Here is a 17,362-nt window from a genome sequence, read left to right as displayed (position 1 = left end):
GCACTCGCTCCAGTTCGCGGGGGTGGTAACCAGTATGAGGAATCACTGAGTCCATTGACTGGTGGAGCTGGCTGTGGCGGCATCTTCGGGTTGGGTCTTGACACCACGCAACTGAATGCGGTGTGGGCAGCAACGCAACATGACACGGGTTGCGTTCCGTTATGGACTGCTAAGGCTTCATCGCCTGCTTTGAGCTCTGCATCGAATACACTGTCGGATTCCTCCCCAACTCAAGGCTCCAGCGCCGCGGACATTCGTCGTCGGAAGAATCGCGAGTGGATGCGAAAGGCGAGGCAAAAGCAGCGCGAAGAACTGGAGAACATGAAAATCACAGTGGCAAGACTCGAGAAGCAGTACGCGAAGCTCAGTCTCCAGTCGTCTACCCCTCCTACTGAAGGTGCTCTCGTGTCTCGAATGGCATCGAATTATTCAGAAGCTGTGGAGTTAACGCGGCGACTCGGAGCTGAGAATTTGTACCTGAAAGCTGAGATCCAGCAGCAAGCGACGTGGAGACGCAATTTGTCGTGCATTTTGCACTCTGCTCCCCACATGAACGGTCCGAAATGGGCCCAGCACTTCCAGCAGCCAGCGCTTGGTGGGGAAGAGGTGTTAAAGATGCAATTGGACACTTTGGATGAGTTTAACGCCCAGGAGGAGTTTGGATTCCACCCTCTGACCGATCTGGAGCTCACCCGCGTGATTTTAGAGAACCGCCGTACCATTTCTCGAGTCCACAGTCGACTGTTGATCCCTTCGTCGTCTGACACTGACTCTGGTGCTAAAACGAGAAGGATGCAATCTTTTGGCTGGGACATGGTACAGCGCGTGCATGGCAACATCATGGAGTGCGTCTTTACGAAAAAGTTTCGAGGATTAAATGTTGCCGCGTTGATGCAAAAGACGTGGGCGAACGACATGCGACTTGGCGAGTACAAGAAGGTTAAGGGGGAAACTTGCCGCCTCGAGGTACTGCAACAAGTGAACCCGAACGCCTACGTCCTCGGTCGCGACGTGACGTCCCCCACGCAAGACATTGCCACCTTCCGGTCCGTGTACGTCCGGTTCCTCATCGAAACGAGTCGGAAACTCGCGGCGGCGGTTAGCGAGTCCTCGGCAACTGCAACTCCGAGTTGCATCGATGCAAGTGCCCCCTCCACGCCTCCGCGTTGCGACTCGGATAGCGATGAAGTCATGTTGCAAGCGTCCGGGTTTGTGCTCGGATCGCAAAGTATAGACACGGATTACTCGCAACAACCGAGGGATGAAGACGTGCGGGAAAGAGTGGCGTGGGCTCACATATCGCTGTCAATTGAGTTTTTAAACGTGGTGAACCCCGTCACTCGAGAAGAGTATCAGCAGCTGCGGTGGAGCGGGCGGACAGACTACTGCGGACCGGAGCACGCGCAGCGTAACGCGAGTGACATGATGCAAGGACTGCTACGATGGGAGTTGCTGGTCATATCACCGGCGCTGAACTTGATATCGCTGTCGAGCGGGTGAGCAGTGTGAAGACGGTTATGTGAGAAGATAAAAAAGAAAGTGGCGCGAGTTGCGTAAACCAGTTGCGTGCACTAGTTTCCGGTGAGAGTTTAAGTGTTTCATGTAAGATTACTTGAGTGTTGTTGGCAGTCTTGCCTCTTGGGCTGCTGTCGCCGCTTCGATTTTTGTTGCTGATAACTTCAGTTTCACATTTTTGCTGAATTCTGAAGATGTATCCAAAGCGCGAAGCAGCGTGTTCGGCAACACTCCCTTTCGGGAAGATGCCCTGATCGGCGCGCAAACTATAATAAGGTCTTCTGCCAGTTTCGTGCCGTCCTTCGATAACTTTTCATTGAATTGTCCATTCTGAAATCTGATTGCACCCGCTAAATCTGCGCGATTGGGCTGATTTTATGTACTTCACGCTGGTCCGTGTAAATTTTGCAGAACTTCTTGTTATTGTTTTGAAAAGCTTGCTGATTTGGAGTGAGCTGCCAGTTTCCTGCCTCTTTTTGATAGCATTTTTGTATGCTATGCAAATCCCAGGAGGCTCATCACCGGAAATTGCATGTGACGCTGGAAAAATCTACCAATAGACTACGAGAGTTTAACAAGGAGAAGATGCTAATTGGCTAAAACAAGTAGGCACGGAACTGGTTGTAGGCACGCAGCTGGCACCTTACCTTACATGTAAACTGGACTGTTAGACGAAGCAAAGCAAAGCAACGCGTGATGGAGAGCCGGATGCGGCGGCGGTGCGCTCACCTGTTGTGTGTACACGGCCCAACCCCTGCACTTGGTTGAAGCTGGCAGCGAGACCTCGCCTTGCCGGTTTCACTGCTCGCGCAACCCCAGCGCCTGGAGAAATTACTGCGGGCGCGACTATCGACGCCGAACGCTGATGGCGGGAAACATCGCCAAGGCAAGGCAAGACCTTCGCTTGAGGCTGCACGCGATAGGCGATGGCCGATGCCTTGCCAGCAGCTTCAACACAGCTGTGCTAACCTCGCCCATAGTGAAACCCAGTGACTCCCATCATCCCCATGTTTATCCTTTTCTGCGCGCAGAAGCGGAATGACGTCTTCTTTCCGTTACATTTGTACTGAACTCAGTATCGGATTGCGTTTGCATAATTTAATCAAGTCGCCGCTGCTTTTAGTAGGGAGCGCGTCAGAGTCGGGCGCTCTGCCCTGTCGAAGTGAGCAGCAGCCATGGGCTCACTAGCGCTTTGCCCTCGGACCGACCGCCCGGTTAGACAGTGTTAACGCGCGCGATGATGCACGAGGTGTCTCTAACCGCTAGCGCGGACGAGGACTGGCGCTCGGGCGCCGCCGCCATCCTGGACAGCTACGAGGACGCCATGTGGGACGAGATGCGCCAGCAGGAGGAGGCCGTGAGCGGCGCCAGCCCCGTCAAGAGCCCCGCCGAGTTCGTCCACACGCTCGACCCGAGCGACGGCAAGAGCCCCGTTCGGGGCGATGACATTTTAAGTGGCGGTAGTGTTAACGCAGGGTTCGGTTTCCCAAGTACCTTGGACGCAGTATGGGCCGCGGGCGTCGCCAGCCAGCCTGTTGCCGCCAAAGGTTCGAAAAAGTCGGCAAAAGGCAACTCGGCAAATGCAACTCGGCCTCTAACCTGGGCCAGTGTTGCCCCCGAGCAAGTGCTGGACTGCGCGCAACTGCCTAACGCGGGGGCGATGCAACTGCGGCGGCAGAAGAACCGCGACTGTATGCGGCGCGCGAGGCAACGGCAACGAGAGGAGCTCAAGGAGATGAAGAGCACCATCGCCAGGCTGGAGAAGCAATACGCCGACATGTGTCTCCGCGCGTCCGCCACCACCGACGACGTGAACTCTCTAACCGTCAGCAACAGCAACTGCAACAAACTGGCAACAAATTATACGCAAGTGGTGGATCTCGTGAAAAGACTCGGCGCGGAGAATTTGTATCTAAAGGCGGAGATCCAGCAACAGGCAGCGTGGAAGTTGCACTTGTACCGGATTTTAGAGAGTCGACCGGAAATGGACGGACCCAGGTGGGCGCAGCAGTTCCAGCAGCCCGCGTTAGGTGGAGCCGAGGCGCTGCAAATGCAACTCGACCGACTGGACGAGTTCGAGGCTGCGCAAGTGTTTGGCTTCCACCCGTTGACCGAGTTAGATCTAACCCGCGTCATTCTCGACAATAACCGGACCATGGGTCGCGTGCAGAGCAGGTTGTTGCTGCCGTCCAGTCTTGCGGGTGAAGGGCGGTTTAAACCGCGGAGGATGCAAATGTTCGGCTGGGACGTGGTGCAAAAAGTGGAGGGGAGTGTCATGGAGTGCGTCTTCACCAAGAAGTTTAAGGGGTTGAATGTTGCCGAGCTCATGCAAAAGACGTGGGCGAACGATATGAGACTCGACCGGTTCAAGAAGGTCAAGTGTGAGACGAGCCGCCTCGAAGTGCTGCAACAGATTAACCCGAACGCCTATGTGCTAGGGAGGGATGTCATCTCCCCCACAGACGACATCTCGACGTTCCGCTCGGTCTTCGTACGGTTTTTAATCGAAACCAGCAGGAAAATCCCCGCGTCCTCCGAGTCAATGGTCACGCCAACGTACGTGGACGCAAGTTGCCCGTCGACTCCTCCGTTATCTCCAGGGTCGGACTCGGAGACCGACGAGCCCATGCTGGAGGCCACCGGATACGTGCTCGGAACGCAGAGTGTGGACATCGATGGGTCGCATCTACAGGACGACTCGGATGAGAAGCTGGCGTGGGCGCACTTGTCACTGTCGATCGAGTTCCTCAACGTGGTGAACCCGGCTACAGGCGAAGAGTACCAGCAGTTGCGCTGGACGGGCCGCACGGACTACCGCGGGGAGGAACACGCACATCGTAACGCTGCCGACACGCTGCAAGGAATGCTACGCTGGGAGCTGCTGACCATCGCGCCGGCGCTGAACCTCGTGTCGCTCTCGTTGGAGTAAAATTGGCCATGTGGCTCGTCTTGTGTGTGGGTATGTAGGTTATGTAGCTGTGTTTTGAGGTGCAACTGCTTGCTCCTTGGTTTAACAAACGATGTATTATTTCGCGCTCGAGAGCATACTTGTAGCGTGGACCCGAGATTAATTAACGCGTCCGTTTCAGTAGCAGGCAAGTTGAAGTGCCTGTCATCTATGATGCGTGTGGCAAAAACCAACCCAAAACTGAAGTTGAACGCCGAGCCTCAACGTTCTCCACGCTCTGATTAAAATTGCTTGCACCACATCCTGAGAAAGGCCACCAACGCCATCAGTGATGAGTGCGTCCACCCTCCATTCATTCACGCTAACGCTAGGGCTGAATTGAATGCGTGTTGGCGTTGGATAACTTCCCAATCTACAATCTAGTGTGCAAGTACACCAATATGGTGTGCGCACTATTTTATCTCCGTCAACAGTTATTTTTTTGCGATCTTCTAGCGGCAAAAAGCTAAAATGGCGCCTAAAGCTCGGAGGGTTGCAGCTGTGCACGACGCTGGCGAGCGCTCGCCGTTGCTCAGCGCCAAGCAGCAGCCTGAAAGTTATGTGACAATCCCCGACAGTCACAAAGATACTGCACTTGTATCGGAGCCCGATGTCGCCCAGGAGCTCCGCACTTTACTATCTCTGGTCTACCCCGTCGTAAGTTTCCACGAAGTTTTCGCAACAAATGTTTGCATTCTACTCAACCTCTATAATTTTTAGGTGCTGACAACGGGGCTGGAATTCCTGCCAGGCTTCACGTGCATCATTTTGGCTGGGCACATCGAGTCTCATCACACGCAACAATACGTGGATGCCGCCACGATGTCCACGATGGTAATTTACTTTTCTAGTTTTCTTGCATAAATTTAGGGAGTTAATCCTAACTGATTCTTTTTGGCTAGTTCATGAACATTACAGCCTTTTCTGTGGGTTCTGGTCTGTCGTCGGCGTTGGATACGCTGTGCTCTCAGGCGTACGGCGCCAAGCGGTTCGACAAGATCGGACTCTACTTCCAAGCTGGCTGCATGGTCATTGCAACGTGTTTCGTCCCGATTTGCCTGCTGAATTGGTACTCGGAGCACTTTTTGCTGCTGGTGGGGCAGGACCCAGAGGTGTCGAGACTGGCGCAGAGTTTCTCGCGGTGGGCCGTTCTGGGCGTGCCATTTGTGTTCCTGTATAAATTATTGCGGAAGGTGTTGCAGGCGCAGAATATTATGAAGCCGTTGGTTGCCATTGCGGCCATCGGTGCCATGGTGAACGCCGTCTCCGGCTACGTATTGACGTACCATACGTCCATGGGATTCGAGGGAATTGCACTGTCCAGATCACTGGGCAACATGGCCCTCCCGTTGCTGTTGGTGCCGTATTTTTACTATCAGCCACACCACTTGAGTCAATGGTGGAGGGGTTGGAATCTCCAGAAGGCCCAAACTCACGTGGGGATGTTCTTACGTCTAGGAGTGCCGAGTCTTCTGATGCTTACGTTCGAATGGTGGGCGTTCGAGGTGCTCACGCTGATGTCTGGCGTCCTCCCGAACCCTGTCGTATCCGTAAGTGCGCATGCGGTGCAGGTGAATGTGAACAACATGATCTACATGGTGTTCTGGGGGCTTGCAGTTGCTGCGAATGTTCGGATTGGCAACTGTCTGGGTGCAAATTCACCTAAACAAGCGAGGCTAGCGTGCAAGGTTGCTCAATTATTGGCGCTCGCGATCTCAGTTGCGTTTGCTGTGGTCATGTACGTGTTCCGTGCCTCGATTCCAAGCCTTTTCCTGACGGACCAAGAGAGTATTGAGCGATCGGCGAATTTGCTGGCGGTTTGGGCACCATTCGAGATACTCGACGGGCAAAACACCGTACTTCAGGGTGTTTTCCGAGGCCTAGGCAAGCAGAAGGTCGCGGCTACTATCAGCGCGGTGGCCTATTACGTGTGTGGAATCCCGGCAGCGGCGTTGTTCAGCTTTTATTTTGCGTTGGGTGTTGAGGGTCTGTGGCTCGGATTTGGAGTTGGAGTTTTCGTGTCAGTCACACTGCTGGTGTGCATGTTGGTGGGGCGCTGGTCGTGGACGGAACTCGCAGAAGACGCCCAGAAGCGCACAGCACGCTAAAAGTAAAGTCATTGACGGAACTACTGGTAGCAAATTTTTACGCATTTGTATGTTTGCTAACAGCACTTACAGTGATTTAAATTGTAAAAAAAAGAAGTTTGGGAAAGCTGGCTTCCCCAGTGGACTGGGCATTATCTTCATCGCGAAGAGCTTACTGCACTACTACCGCATATAGCTTCTCGCACGGCACCGTCCGCATCAGCGGTTTTTCTCGCAGAAGCTACCAAAAGTATTGATGGCTGGGGCGTCGAATATGAAAACGCGATGTAAATAATCTGGCTAATCTGGACATCGTGCACTCAGTGCATGTTGTGGTCTACTCGCAATCGAGAAATCTTCGATGGGGTCCAAGTTACTGTTCAAGAGGCCAAACGTAGGGCATGCAACTCTGCCGACTTTCAAACAAAAGCCGTCATCCGAGGAATGACCTCACATCCACGTACGCAAGCACAAGCATTTCGTGTGGCACGATGCTATGCTGTCTTCACAATTCTTCAGATTGACCAGTTGCAATGGAAGACTGGTATCTCCTCCTATATGGCGGATATGTTGTGGATGGTAAGAGTAGGAGGGTAGCGTGGGTTTTGTTGGGCGGTTACCCCCCCCAGAATCGAAGCAGTCGGCTTTGTACATGTGATTGAAGCACAACATGGAGAAGGCAGCATCACTCCATCGCTAGAGCGGGCGATGAGCCAGTTGACACACCGTGCACTACTACCGACAGTTCGACTAACACTCCAAGGCACCTTTCTGAAGAAAACCGCTTACGAAAGGACCACGAAAAGCCGTAAAAGCCTTGGTGAAATCACGCCAATTGGCAAGACACATAGACGCAGTGCTCCAGAGAGCAGATATTCCGCAACACTGTACCACCAGGTTAGAGTACGAAGTGAAGACCAGTAGTAGCGAAAAGGAAGGTAGGCCGACAAGTCAGCGCGTTCGGGTACGGTTATACCTGTAGCACATGTACGTAGCTCCACGCTGAGCACGGTGACCTGGGTGCGGTGCTGCCTGAGTCTCCGCCTGTACGAGTGTGGACAAACTATGCATTTGCCACATATGCTTTCAGGCGCACTGGCCTGATCCAGTCCTACGAAGGACTCGTTAGTCCTACGAAGGTCCAAATGGCCAGCTTAACTTGGCCATTCGCGCCTTGTTTCCAAAAAGGTACCCTTTAGGTGAAGACGGAGCTCCTACGTAGGACTTTCGTAATCCGATGCAAGGCCAACAGCAATTCCTAGGTTGAGCCCTACCCCATCCTTCTTAAGACCACCTTTTTGAGGTCAGATTGGCCAAAGTTTTGGAAAGGCACAATAATTGCTATTTGCTCAGTACACACACAGCATAACCTGTTGCCCATCGTTAATAACGATTCGTTACCTTAGGTATCCGCCATGGAGTGTGTGTACCTCCAGGCTGTTACGTTCGCCAAGCTGAGTGGGGATCAAGACTTGAGATCGGCTTGAAGAAAACAGTACATGTTCTGTGTAAGCTTACTGTGGCGCGAGTCGTGGCACAAACTCCGTTGTCCAGGACCACCACATCCTGGTTGCCATCTCCTCGCACGTTTCATGCGACGAGTTACCTGTCGTGGCAACCGTATCTCTCTCATCCTCTGGTAGAATTACGCGGCTTACAGGCCCTACACTCACGCCGCAATTCTCTTCGCAGCTTCGCTCCAGTTATGCGCCTCGACTACTTCGTGCTCCTTGCTATAGCGGGTTTTCTGGCAGGTGTCGATGCCGCCTCCGTAGCGTCGCCAGGCTTGTCGACTGCGACTCATTCAATCGCAAGCGACCAGGAGGACGCCGGTGTCCAAAGGTTTTTGAAGGCCCTCAAGGAGCCGACAACCACGAAGAGAGGTAACACCGAGCTATCGAGAAGGTCGCGAGTGCTATCAAAACCGGGATCACGAGGTCTCAATACGTCGACGATTTGTTCACGCGACTCAGCCTCCACGACAAGAAGGGCTTCCTGTTTGGTGTCACTGAGATGAAGCATTGGGCCAGTCGTGTGATCATGCTAAACCCGACCAACTACCGCGAGTCCGTCGGGATAATGCTCAAGACGATGCTGAAGCACTACGACGAGGCGGATCTGGCGAGGTACATCAACTCGGCAAAGGCCTCTCCAAGTACTGGAGGTCTTGCGACGCACTTGCAGTCAGCACTGTTCGCCCAGTGGAGACAAGCTAGCAAGTCGACAGACAGCATCGCAACGATGCTAAATGCGAGGCTACCTACTGCGAACCGAGCTTGGGCAGCTCAGCGAGACAATAATCTTGTGGCGACGTACGCGCGGTACCTTACGCGACACCCGCTAGCCTAATGCGTCCGATTTTAGACTCAATACCGAAGCGTTGCGCTAGTGTCGCTGAAATCTACTTCTCGGTTTCACTTGAATATGGCCTATTAGCTTAGTGGGCCATATCTCAGCAACTAAATAGAGTTTGATCAAAATGAAAATAGCATTGGAAAGCTGACGCTCCAGCGCATCTGGTGTATTTTTTGCTGCTCCCCACCATTATCGTGCAAGACATTACGGAGGCGAGAGTGCGGGCATGGCTCGGAGTAAATGAGTTTTTTTTCGCAACTCAGTCAATTTTTAGCGATATTAGACCGGAGAGTTACGCTCATCTCTTACTGTAGGATAAGTAGTATTCGGCCGGACACCCGACCCCTATGATAAGCTTGCCACCTCGCTGTAGCCAATCAGCGATTTGTTTCTTATCATTTGAGGTTCAGTGACCTATTTTCATCCAATCGTCGCTCATTAGGGTTAGGTTTATTTCGTTTCATCTTATTTCCGGAATCGTCCGGAATTTCCTTCTTCGCGCAAATAAGTAGTCATACAAAACCGAAGATGTTTGTCGTTCTTATCAGATAAGTGCACTACGTGCCGGAACAAAACGCCCAAAGATGGCCCAAAGAAGTCTCGCATCCCAGCAGGCGAGAGAGCTTGCTTTGCTATAGATAGAGGTCCAACGTAGAAGCTGCTAGAGTCAATTTCGGACTTGCCTCAAGACAGAGAGAGGAGATGAAGCGAGCTTCTCGCGGTCTTGACACCCCGGCTGGGACAATTGGCCAAGAACTGGCCGCAGAAAAAGTGTTTGGGGAGTTCCTCTCTTCAACAAGATTGTCGAAAGCGATGCTAGATAGCATGCATAGTTCGATAGCAAACGTATTAGCCTTCCGACACAAAACTTCTACTCATTGCTCACAGCTTTTTCGATATTTCTACAGACTAAAAAGAGCAACAGGGCCCGTGCCGCGGATGGCTTACTTGCTCAGTCAACTGCGCTAGGCTACTTTTCGCAAGTTCTCAACCTCCTCCGCGAACGCTACCCGACTTCTCTATCCGACTCGAAACGTATCGCCCAAATACGCGACAAAATGGCCAGCGCTATTGAAGAGCGGAACCTACGCGCGAATGTGCAGAAGCATGATGTGCCTGGGTGCAAAGTCGATGATTTGTGTGCACTTGTGGAGCACCTAGTCATGCACGCCGATATTGCTGGTGGACTCAAGAATGTTCATGATGAAGCTCTATTAACGATGATGTGGCACACATTCGGCCGTGCTATTGACACTTGCTTCGCTCGGAAGCAACAGTTGACGGCCGCAGCATCAGGGGAGCTCTTCTTGAATATTGCGCGGATTAAGACCTCAGTAGTTCAAGGTGTTTCGATATACAACTCCCCCGAGCGATGGCAGCAATGCATGCTGCATGCGTTTGGGATGCTCTTTGTGTGCTACGACCAGCCTTCCGAATATTTATTTCCTTTGGTGCCCCGATTTGCTGATCCGGATCTACCTGGAGGTCGCACGTACTCGCAGGAGGAAGCTGTAATTTATTGGGAAAGCTTGGAGGAGGCCAACGATGAAGCTGCTAAGCCATCTCTCAAGAAAGAGCGCAAACGACCTAGCGTGGCTAGCTATATTTCAGAGGTTATCCGCGATACCGTAAACAAGATGTCCCCTGCCGCAGCTCAGGCAGCGACGCCCAACATGACGAGCCACTCTCTGCGGCGCGGTGCAGCGGCGTATGCCAACGCGTGCCCCAAACTTGCCGTTCAGTGGATATCTACGAGGGGTGCGTGGCTGCTGGAGTCGCTGACGAAGGCCTTTGCCTACATTGGAACGACGACGCGTGAGGACCAAAGTGTGGGTAGAGTTTTAGCAGGATACAAGGTGCCAGACTTGCCTGTGTCAACGCCGACAATCGGCGATCTGCAGCATCGTCTCTCGGAGTCCGAGTTTGGGCAAGTCGTCACGTTGCGGGGCGAGCTGTACCAGCATGTCCTTGGCTCCCCGGACGTGCGGTACAATGTAGCCATAGAGGTAGTTGATGCCACCTTCGCTGCCCTCTTGATGCACCTGAAGACAGTTCTCGACGCTGCACACAGTACATCGGCCGACCCAACTGTGCAGCTTACGTGCTATGAGTATCATCTGCATCGCTCGATCGCATCGACAAACGCGCTTCTTGGTTGTCGCATCAGCATCACTACGTGCTGCGAATGGGGCGAGCATCTCACTGCGCACTGGCGAGCAACGAACCACGCACAAGTCAGCAATACAGTTAGTGGAGGCGATACGTTGCTCGCATCGACGATGGAGAACATACTGAAGCAGTTGGTCGAGATAAATGAGCGGCTTGCGCGTCTGGAAGAAACCAAGCCATCGACAACAGACCTCATTGCAGATGCTAACGCCGGCGCAACTTCGCCCGCTGCCCCAGCTCCGCCACCTGCTCCAGCTACTGCCTCTACGCTGGCAGGCTGCACGCTCAACTGGTACATACACCAAATATGGGAATCTGTGAAAGGTAAGAAGGAACAAAACAAGCAGGCAGACGCAAAAGCAGCAGTGAATATCATGCTCGTACTGTACCAGACTCCTTGCACAACCCTCAAGCCACCGCATCGATCCAACGGCGACGCGTACCAGACTTGGAAGCACGACCTCTGGGAGCTGGCGCTCTTGCTGGATCGCACTGCTAACGACCGTTTTAGCAGCTTCGACGGCAAGAAGCCGACCACAAAAGCTTCGTCGCTCCTCAAGCGCTGGCGAGCATTGCGAGCATCGCATCCAGAGGCGTACAAAGCACTCGGTGCACAGTATCTTGCGTTGAAGGCGAGTGGCTCCATCTCCGACGAGTACACACCTGCAACGCATCAGTGAACGGCCAACGATCTTAGCGCTTAGCCTATACAAAAATCCATATCATGCATAGCAGAAACAAACCACATACAAATACATACAAGTTAAACCAACCAAGATGCTGGAGGCCGGGATCGAACCGGCGACCTGGAAGCGAGGCTTCCTGCTCTTCCGATGAGCTACACCAGCGTTTGTGAAGGAGGGGAAGTTGCGGTCGTACCTCGATCGAACCGGTCATTACCTTGGGGCGCACCCGTCTCCGTCGTCACGATGACCGCTGCTGCTGCGTGCCATCGACTCGGCGCTCTCCGGCTTTTATTTCAGCTGCTGCGTCTGCTTACCAGTGTGATGCTTTGTCTGGCATACTTCAACTGCATCGCGTCGAAGCGCCGAGCACAGCTCCGCGCGCACCTGCTCCTTCCCGGCCGCTTCATCTCCTTCAGTGTTCTCTGCCTCTTCCCACCTCCTTGCTCATCGTTCGACCCAACCGCGTCGCCAGTCCTCGTAGGCCGCATACTACTCTTGCGGCGCGTCCGTCTCCACCTGACGCTCGGGCACGCGCTGCTCCCGCGTCTGCATCTGCTGCCCCACGTCAACCTTCGTGCGCTACTTCGTCGCTGGCCCGCCACAGCATGTCCTGACACAGCCGCACAGCGTCGTTCAGTGTCTTGAAACACCTGTGCGGCCTCTTGCAGCATCCTTTTGTGCGTGCGGTCGCATTCCTCTTCTTCGCCTCAGTCATCTCAACGCCTCCTGTTTCCTCTTCACGTTCATCGTAACCGCGTAGCCGAGCTACCAGCGCACAGCAAACAGCGCACAACACAATACACAATACACAACACACCATACACAATACACAATACACAATACACAATACACAACACAGTAAATTTGCCCCCGGCTGGGGTCGAACCAGCGGCCTTAAGGCGTAGCCTCCCGCTCTTCCGCTGAGCTACGGGGGCGTGGATAAGGGAGAGACCTACCTCTAGGAGTCCAGCGTCGTCTGCAGCACCGGTGCTGAGCGGGTCTGCTTGCGCACGCGCGCGCACTGTTCGCCGTCCAGCTGCCCGCCGTCCTCTGCCTGCCGTCCACCGTCTGCCGTGCTGCCACGCGCGCGCCTGTCCTCCACGCCGCTGCCAGCCGTTCACTGCCTGGCGTGCTACCGCGCGCGCGCACTGTCCGTCGTGCTGCTGTCTGCCGTCCGCTGTCTGCCTTACTGCCGCGCTCGTCGAGTCCACCGCGCGTCTCCAAGAACGCCGAATGAGAGAGAACAAGCGGAGAGGATTTACACATCTCTTATAAGTACGAATTTCAGCCCTATACACTCCCGTCCGGAATGGATAAGTCGACGTTCATTGGCACGAGGTTTTCTATGCGTCGCCAGTGTGTCTCTATTGCAGGTTTGACAGGTTTCCGGATTCCGGTCCGGAATCTGGCAATTACTGTAAATTGACCTAAAGACGTTACCGGTTCATCACCGGTGTCGATTGGACGGGGGGACATCGCCCAAATTAATCCTGTTTGGGCTGGGCAATCAGCACTTCGTCGCTTCCTATCCCAGTATGATCCTTGTGAGCTCGAACGCCAACTGGTCTACTATCATAACTGCTCTATCAAGATAGAGCAGCAATAGGTTTTCCCTTATTGCTTGGTCAGCAACACACACCACATTTTTCAGCAACAACCTCTTGCTAAAGGATCATCAAGCAGCCGTCCGCTTCTGGGCGTCATCGGCAAGTTCGTCCCAGGTCCAGTGCTCGAACAACAAATAGTACAGACACGACGCAGACACGAGGATGCCCAAGCCGAAGCCCACCCACAGTCCCTCGACATCAAATGTCCAATAGAATCCTAGCAGCGCCGCCAGCGGGGTGCCAAACACGTAGTAGGCCACCGCGTTGATGATTGCACCGACCTTTTGCTTGCCTGCACCTCGAAACACGCCCTGCAGCACCGTATTCTGGCCGTCAAGGATCTCAAACGGCGCCCACACTGCCAATGCGCTCGCGGCACGAGCAATGCTCTCTTGGTCGTTGAGGAGAAGATTGGGTAGAGTCCAGCGAGTCGCGTACAGGAACGCGATGAACGTCAGCGAGATCGCCAGAGTCAGCGTCAATGCCACCGTGCATGAAGTCTTGGCCTGCTTGGGCAGATTCGCACCAAGGCAATGGCCAATGCGGATGTTCGCAGCCACAGCCAGCCCTGCGAAGATCATGTAGATGATGCTATTGATGTTGACCAGCACGGAGTGGGCGCTCATGGACACCACAGCGTTCGGAAGCACGCCTGCCATGAGCGTAAGCAGCTCGAACGCCGTCCATTCCATCGTCATCATGAGGCACCCTGGCGCCCCAAGTTTCATGAACAGACCCACGTGCGCCATCGCCTCCTTCATATTCCATCCGCGCCACCACTGGGTCAAATGGTGCGGGTGGTAGTAGAAATACGGGACCAACAGTAGCAGAAGGGTGATGTTGCCCAACGACCTCGATAGTGCGATGCCCTCGAAGCCCATGGGCGTGTAGTACGTCAGCAAGTAGCCCGTCACGACGTTAATGACGTTTCCGATGGTGGCGATCGTCAGGAGCGGCTTCATGATGTTCTGCGCCTGCAACACCTTTCTCATGAGCTCGTACAGCACCACAAACGGCATTCCCAGCAACATCCACCTCGAGAAGATCTGCGCCAGCCTCGACACCTCCGGGTCCTGGCCCACGAGCACCATCAGCGGCTCGGTGTACCAGTTCAGCAGAAAAATGGGTCCAAATACTGCTCCCAGCACCAATACTCCGGACTGGAAGTAGATGCCAATCTTGTCATACCGTCGAGCACCGTACGCTTGAGAACACAGTGTATCCAACGCCGACGAGAGCCCGAAGCACACGGAATAGTTCGTCACGTTCATGAACTAGCAGCAACAGCACCAGTCAACCAGTTAGTGCTAGTTTACTTGTCAACTGTATGCATTCCATCCAGTACTAACCATGGTGGAGAGTGTGGCGGCGTCTACATACTGCTGCGTGTATGGCGAGTCCATGTGTCCCGCCAGCACAATGCACGTGAGTCCGGGCAGGAACTCGAGCGCCGTCGTGCCCACCTGCTCATAAAAAATTAGAGTCTAGTGATAGTGTAGCTCATTGGTTGCGTTTCTCGCTTGCTTACGACTGGGTACACGAGCTCCAAGAGCGTCTGTAGCTCCTCGGCGGCATTTGGTTCCGACTCGTGGGGCTTGAGCTCGTGGCAGTCGGCGATGGCCACGAGCGTGTCATGCTGCAGTTGCTGCTGCAGCAGCAGCGGTCGGCTCTCGCTTGGGCTCGCAGGCTCGGGCTCGAAGGTCAGCGGCGCCACCATGGCTGTCTTCCCCCTGATGCGCAGAATTCGAACTGCCCCGCCGTCCGTCCACCCGATGCCGAAGTGGAACACATCCGGCGAGAATCCCATAATCAAGGTGGTGTCGTGATGAGGGGGCAAGGGCTCCGATACATAATTTCCTTTGGCGTCTGCAATCACTGATGCGAAAGCAGCAACTGATCGGAGAGGGCGGTCTGGTCATGAAGATGGCTACAAGTCGACCGGTGGAAAGTTGGCCTCTGCAACGAGTTCCGATCCAAACAATGCGCGTGGCTGGTGACGTTGACATGTGAGTCAGCAGAGATCTCTAATTGCAACGCAGTGGTAGTGAGTGGATTGTTTTATATTCTCTACTACTTAGTCGGGTTCTTGGCCGGTCATATAAGTCTATACCAGTTGGATTATTCGGCCGTGCGCTTCTGAGCCTCATCGGCGAGTTTCGCCCACGTCCAGCGCTCGAACAGCATGTAGAACTGCAGCGACGCGGCAACGAAGATGCCGAAGCCGAAGCCCAGCCAGAGACCCTCGACGCCCAGCACAAAGTGGAAACCCAAAAGTCCGGCCACCGGGATGCCGAAAATGTAGTAGGCTACAGCATTCACGGTGGCAGCCACCTTCTGCTTGCCGGCACCTCGGAAGATCCCCTGGACCACTGCATTGAGCCCGTCCAGCACTTCCAGCGGCGCCCAAACAGCCAGGACGCTCGCAGCTCGCGCAATTCCCTTGGGGTCGTTGAGGAAGAGGCTCGGGATACTGCCACGGAAGACGTACATCAAAATGGAAAAGGTTGACGAAATGCCCAGCGTCAGCAGCAGCGACACCGTGCACGCAAGCTTCGCCTGCTTCGGAGCGTTGGCACCCAGACAGTTGCCCACTCGGATGTTTGAAGCGACTGCGAGACCGGCAAAAGTCATATAAATGGTGTTGTTGATGTTGACCAGCACTGCATGAGCGCTGACCGACACCACAGCGTTCGGGAGGATGCCTGCCATCAACGTAAGCAGCTCAAACGCCCACCATTCCATCGTCATCATCAAAGCGCCCGGGACCCCTAAAGAGAGGAACATTGCGACGTGCGCGAACGCCTCCTTCATATTCCATCCGCGCCACCATTGGGTCAGGTGGTGCGGGTGGTAGTAGAAGTATGGGATCAGCAGCAATGGCAGCACCATATTTCCCAGCGACCTGGACAGCGCAATGCCCTCAAAGCCCATGGACGTGTGGTAGGTCAGCACGTAGCCCGTGACGATGTTCACGACGTTGCCCATGGCTGCGATCCCCACGAGTGGCTTCATGATGTTTTGGGCCTGCAGCACCTTGCGCACCAATTCGTACAGGAAAACGAAGGGCACGCCAGGCAGCATCCACCGCGAGAAGCTCTGCGCCAACTGCGCCACCTCCGGATCTTGCCCCATGTACAGCAGGAAGCTCTCAGAGTACCAGTTCAACAGGAAAACCGGTCCCAGACACGCCAGGATAATCTGCAGTCCGGCCTGGAAGTAAATCCCAATCTTCTCAAACCTCCGCGCTCCGTACGCCTGCGAGCACAGCGTGTCCAGCGCCGATGTGAGTCCAAAGCCGACGGAGTACGCAGTGATGTTGATAAACTGTAGCAACAATAACAAACATTTCCAAAAAGTGGTTAGCTCAAATCTTCAATACCAATGCACCAGTCACCTTTTTCATTTGCAACGCACCATGGTGGAGAGTGTAGCTGCGTCTACATACTGCTGCGTGCGCGGGGACTGGATGTGCCCCGCCAAGATGATGCACGTGAAGCCCGGCAGAAACTCGAGCGCAGACGTCACAACCTGTGTTGTACACCAAGCTCTCCGTTAATTTTCCACCCGCGAATAAGAGCCGTGATAACGCTAGCTACTTAGTGCAGTACGCGTAGCGATTCGCGATGGTATTGTACTTACGACGGGGTACACCAGCTTGAGCAGCGTCTTGAGCTCATCGACGACGTGGGGCTCGGCTTCGTCCGGGATCTCGAGGCTTCCGGCGATCCCCACGACCGTCTCGTGTTTTTGCTTGTAGTCCAGCAGCGGCTGGCGCTCCTCGCCATATTTCGCGAACGTTGGGCTGCGCGGCTCGAACGCCATATTGGAGCAATGCAGTGCACCGCAGTCGAAGGGATACTGACGCAAATGCCCGGGGACCAGTCAGTGAGTGCAACGGCGGAGTGTCGTTACGTCGACGGTTGAATGCAAAAAACAACGGTTGGATGGTGTGGCAGACACCAAGTATTATGTTGAAGTGACTAAGTTGCGGCTAAG

At 54.2% G+C, this 17,362-nt stretch overlaps 8 protein-coding genes and 2 non-coding genes across 10 annotated transcripts; 6 read left to right on the top strand and 4 right to left on the bottom strand.

Annotated features, from left to right (window-relative positions):
- Positions 1-237: 237 nt before the first annotated feature.
- PHYSODRAFT_403259 (hypothetical protein) lies at positions 238-1,491 on the top strand (the record flags this gene model as incomplete). Its single annotated transcript, XM_009530470.1, has 1 exon — positions 238-1,491. A coding segment is annotated over one exon (1,254 nt), but the record flags the coding sequence as incomplete, so codon positions are not given.
- A 1,261-nt stretch (positions 1,492-2,752) lies between these two features.
- Positions 2,753-4,444, top strand: PHYSODRAFT_333288 (hypothetical protein; the record flags this gene model as incomplete). The annotated part of the gene is made up of 1 exon (XM_009530469.1): positions 2,753-4,444. One exon carries the CDS (start codon positions 2,753-2,755, stop codon positions 4,442-4,444), a length of 1,692 nt encoding a protein of 563 aa, XP_009528764.1.
- Positions 4,445-4,933: 489 nt separating this feature from the next.
- On the top strand, positions 4,934-6,570 carry PHYSODRAFT_301739 (hypothetical protein; the record flags this gene model as incomplete). Its single annotated transcript, XM_009530468.1, has 3 exons — positions 4,934-5,119; positions 5,183-5,296; positions 5,365-6,570. 3 exons carry the CDS (start codon positions 4,934-4,936, stop codon positions 6,568-6,570), a joined length of 1,506 nt encoding a protein of 501 aa, XP_009528763.1.
- A 1,684-nt stretch (positions 6,571-8,254) lies between these two features.
- On the top strand, positions 8,255-8,566 carry PHYSODRAFT_286235 (hypothetical protein; the record flags this gene model as incomplete). Its single annotated transcript, XM_009530467.1, has 1 exon — positions 8,255-8,566. The coding sequence occupies one exon, from the start codon at positions 8,255-8,257 to the stop codon at positions 8,564-8,566; it is 312 nt and encodes a 103-aa protein (XP_009528762.1).
- A 1,189-nt stretch (positions 8,567-9,755) lies between these two features.
- On the top strand, positions 9,756-10,703 carry PHYSODRAFT_405891 (hypothetical protein; the record flags this gene model as incomplete). The annotated part of the gene is made up of 3 exons (XM_009530466.1): positions 9,756-9,939; positions 10,033-10,415; positions 10,464-10,703. Coding segments are annotated over 3 exons (807 nt in total), but the record flags the coding sequence as incomplete, so codon positions are not given.
- Positions 10,704-11,318: 615 nt separating this feature from the next.
- On the top strand, positions 11,319-11,747 carry PHYSODRAFT_409740 (hypothetical protein; the record flags this gene model as incomplete). The annotated part of the gene is made up of 1 exon (XM_009530465.1): positions 11,319-11,747. A coding segment is annotated over one exon (429 nt), but the record flags the coding sequence as incomplete, so codon positions are not given.
- Positions 11,748-11,851: 104 nt separating this feature from the next.
- PHYSODRAFT_t835 lies at positions 11,852-11,921 on the bottom strand. Its single transcript has one exon. It is a non-coding gene; the product is annotated as a tRNA-Glu (tRNA).
- Positions 11,922-12,624: 703 nt separating this feature from the next.
- PHYSODRAFT_t834 lies at positions 12,625-12,694 on the bottom strand. Its single transcript has one exon. It is a non-coding gene; the product is annotated as a tRNA-Val (tRNA).
- Positions 12,695-13,434: 740 nt separating this feature from the next.
- PHYSODRAFT_333283 (hypothetical protein) lies at positions 13,435-15,173 on the bottom strand (the record flags this gene model as incomplete). The annotated part of the gene is made up of 3 exons (XM_009530464.1): positions 13,435-14,640; positions 14,716-14,829; positions 14,895-15,173. The coding sequence occupies 3 exons, from the start codon at positions 15,171-15,173 to the stop codon at positions 13,435-13,437; spliced, it is 1,599 nt and encodes a 532-aa protein (XP_009528759.1).
- Positions 15,174-15,484: 311 nt separating this feature from the next.
- On the bottom strand, positions 15,485-17,188 carry PHYSODRAFT_507765 (hypothetical protein; the record flags this gene model as incomplete). Its single annotated transcript, XM_009530463.1, has 3 exons — positions 15,485-16,690; positions 16,781-16,894; positions 17,006-17,188. 3 exons carry the CDS (start codon positions 17,186-17,188, stop codon positions 15,485-15,487), a joined length of 1,503 nt encoding a protein of 500 aa, XP_009528758.1.
- Between the last annotated feature and the right edge of the window lie 174 nt (positions 17,189-17,362).

The sequence above is a fragment of the Phytophthora sojae genome, assembly GCF_000149755.1.
Source record: "Phytophthora sojae unplaced genomic scaffold PHYSOscaffold_5, whole genome shotgun sequence".
In the NCBI taxonomy this organism is placed as follows: Eukaryota; Oomycota; class Peronosporomycetes; order Peronosporales; family Peronosporaceae; genus Phytophthora; species Phytophthora sojae.
Note: the sequence above shows the minus strand (reverse complement) of the source record. Positions and strands in the feature narration are given on the sequence as shown.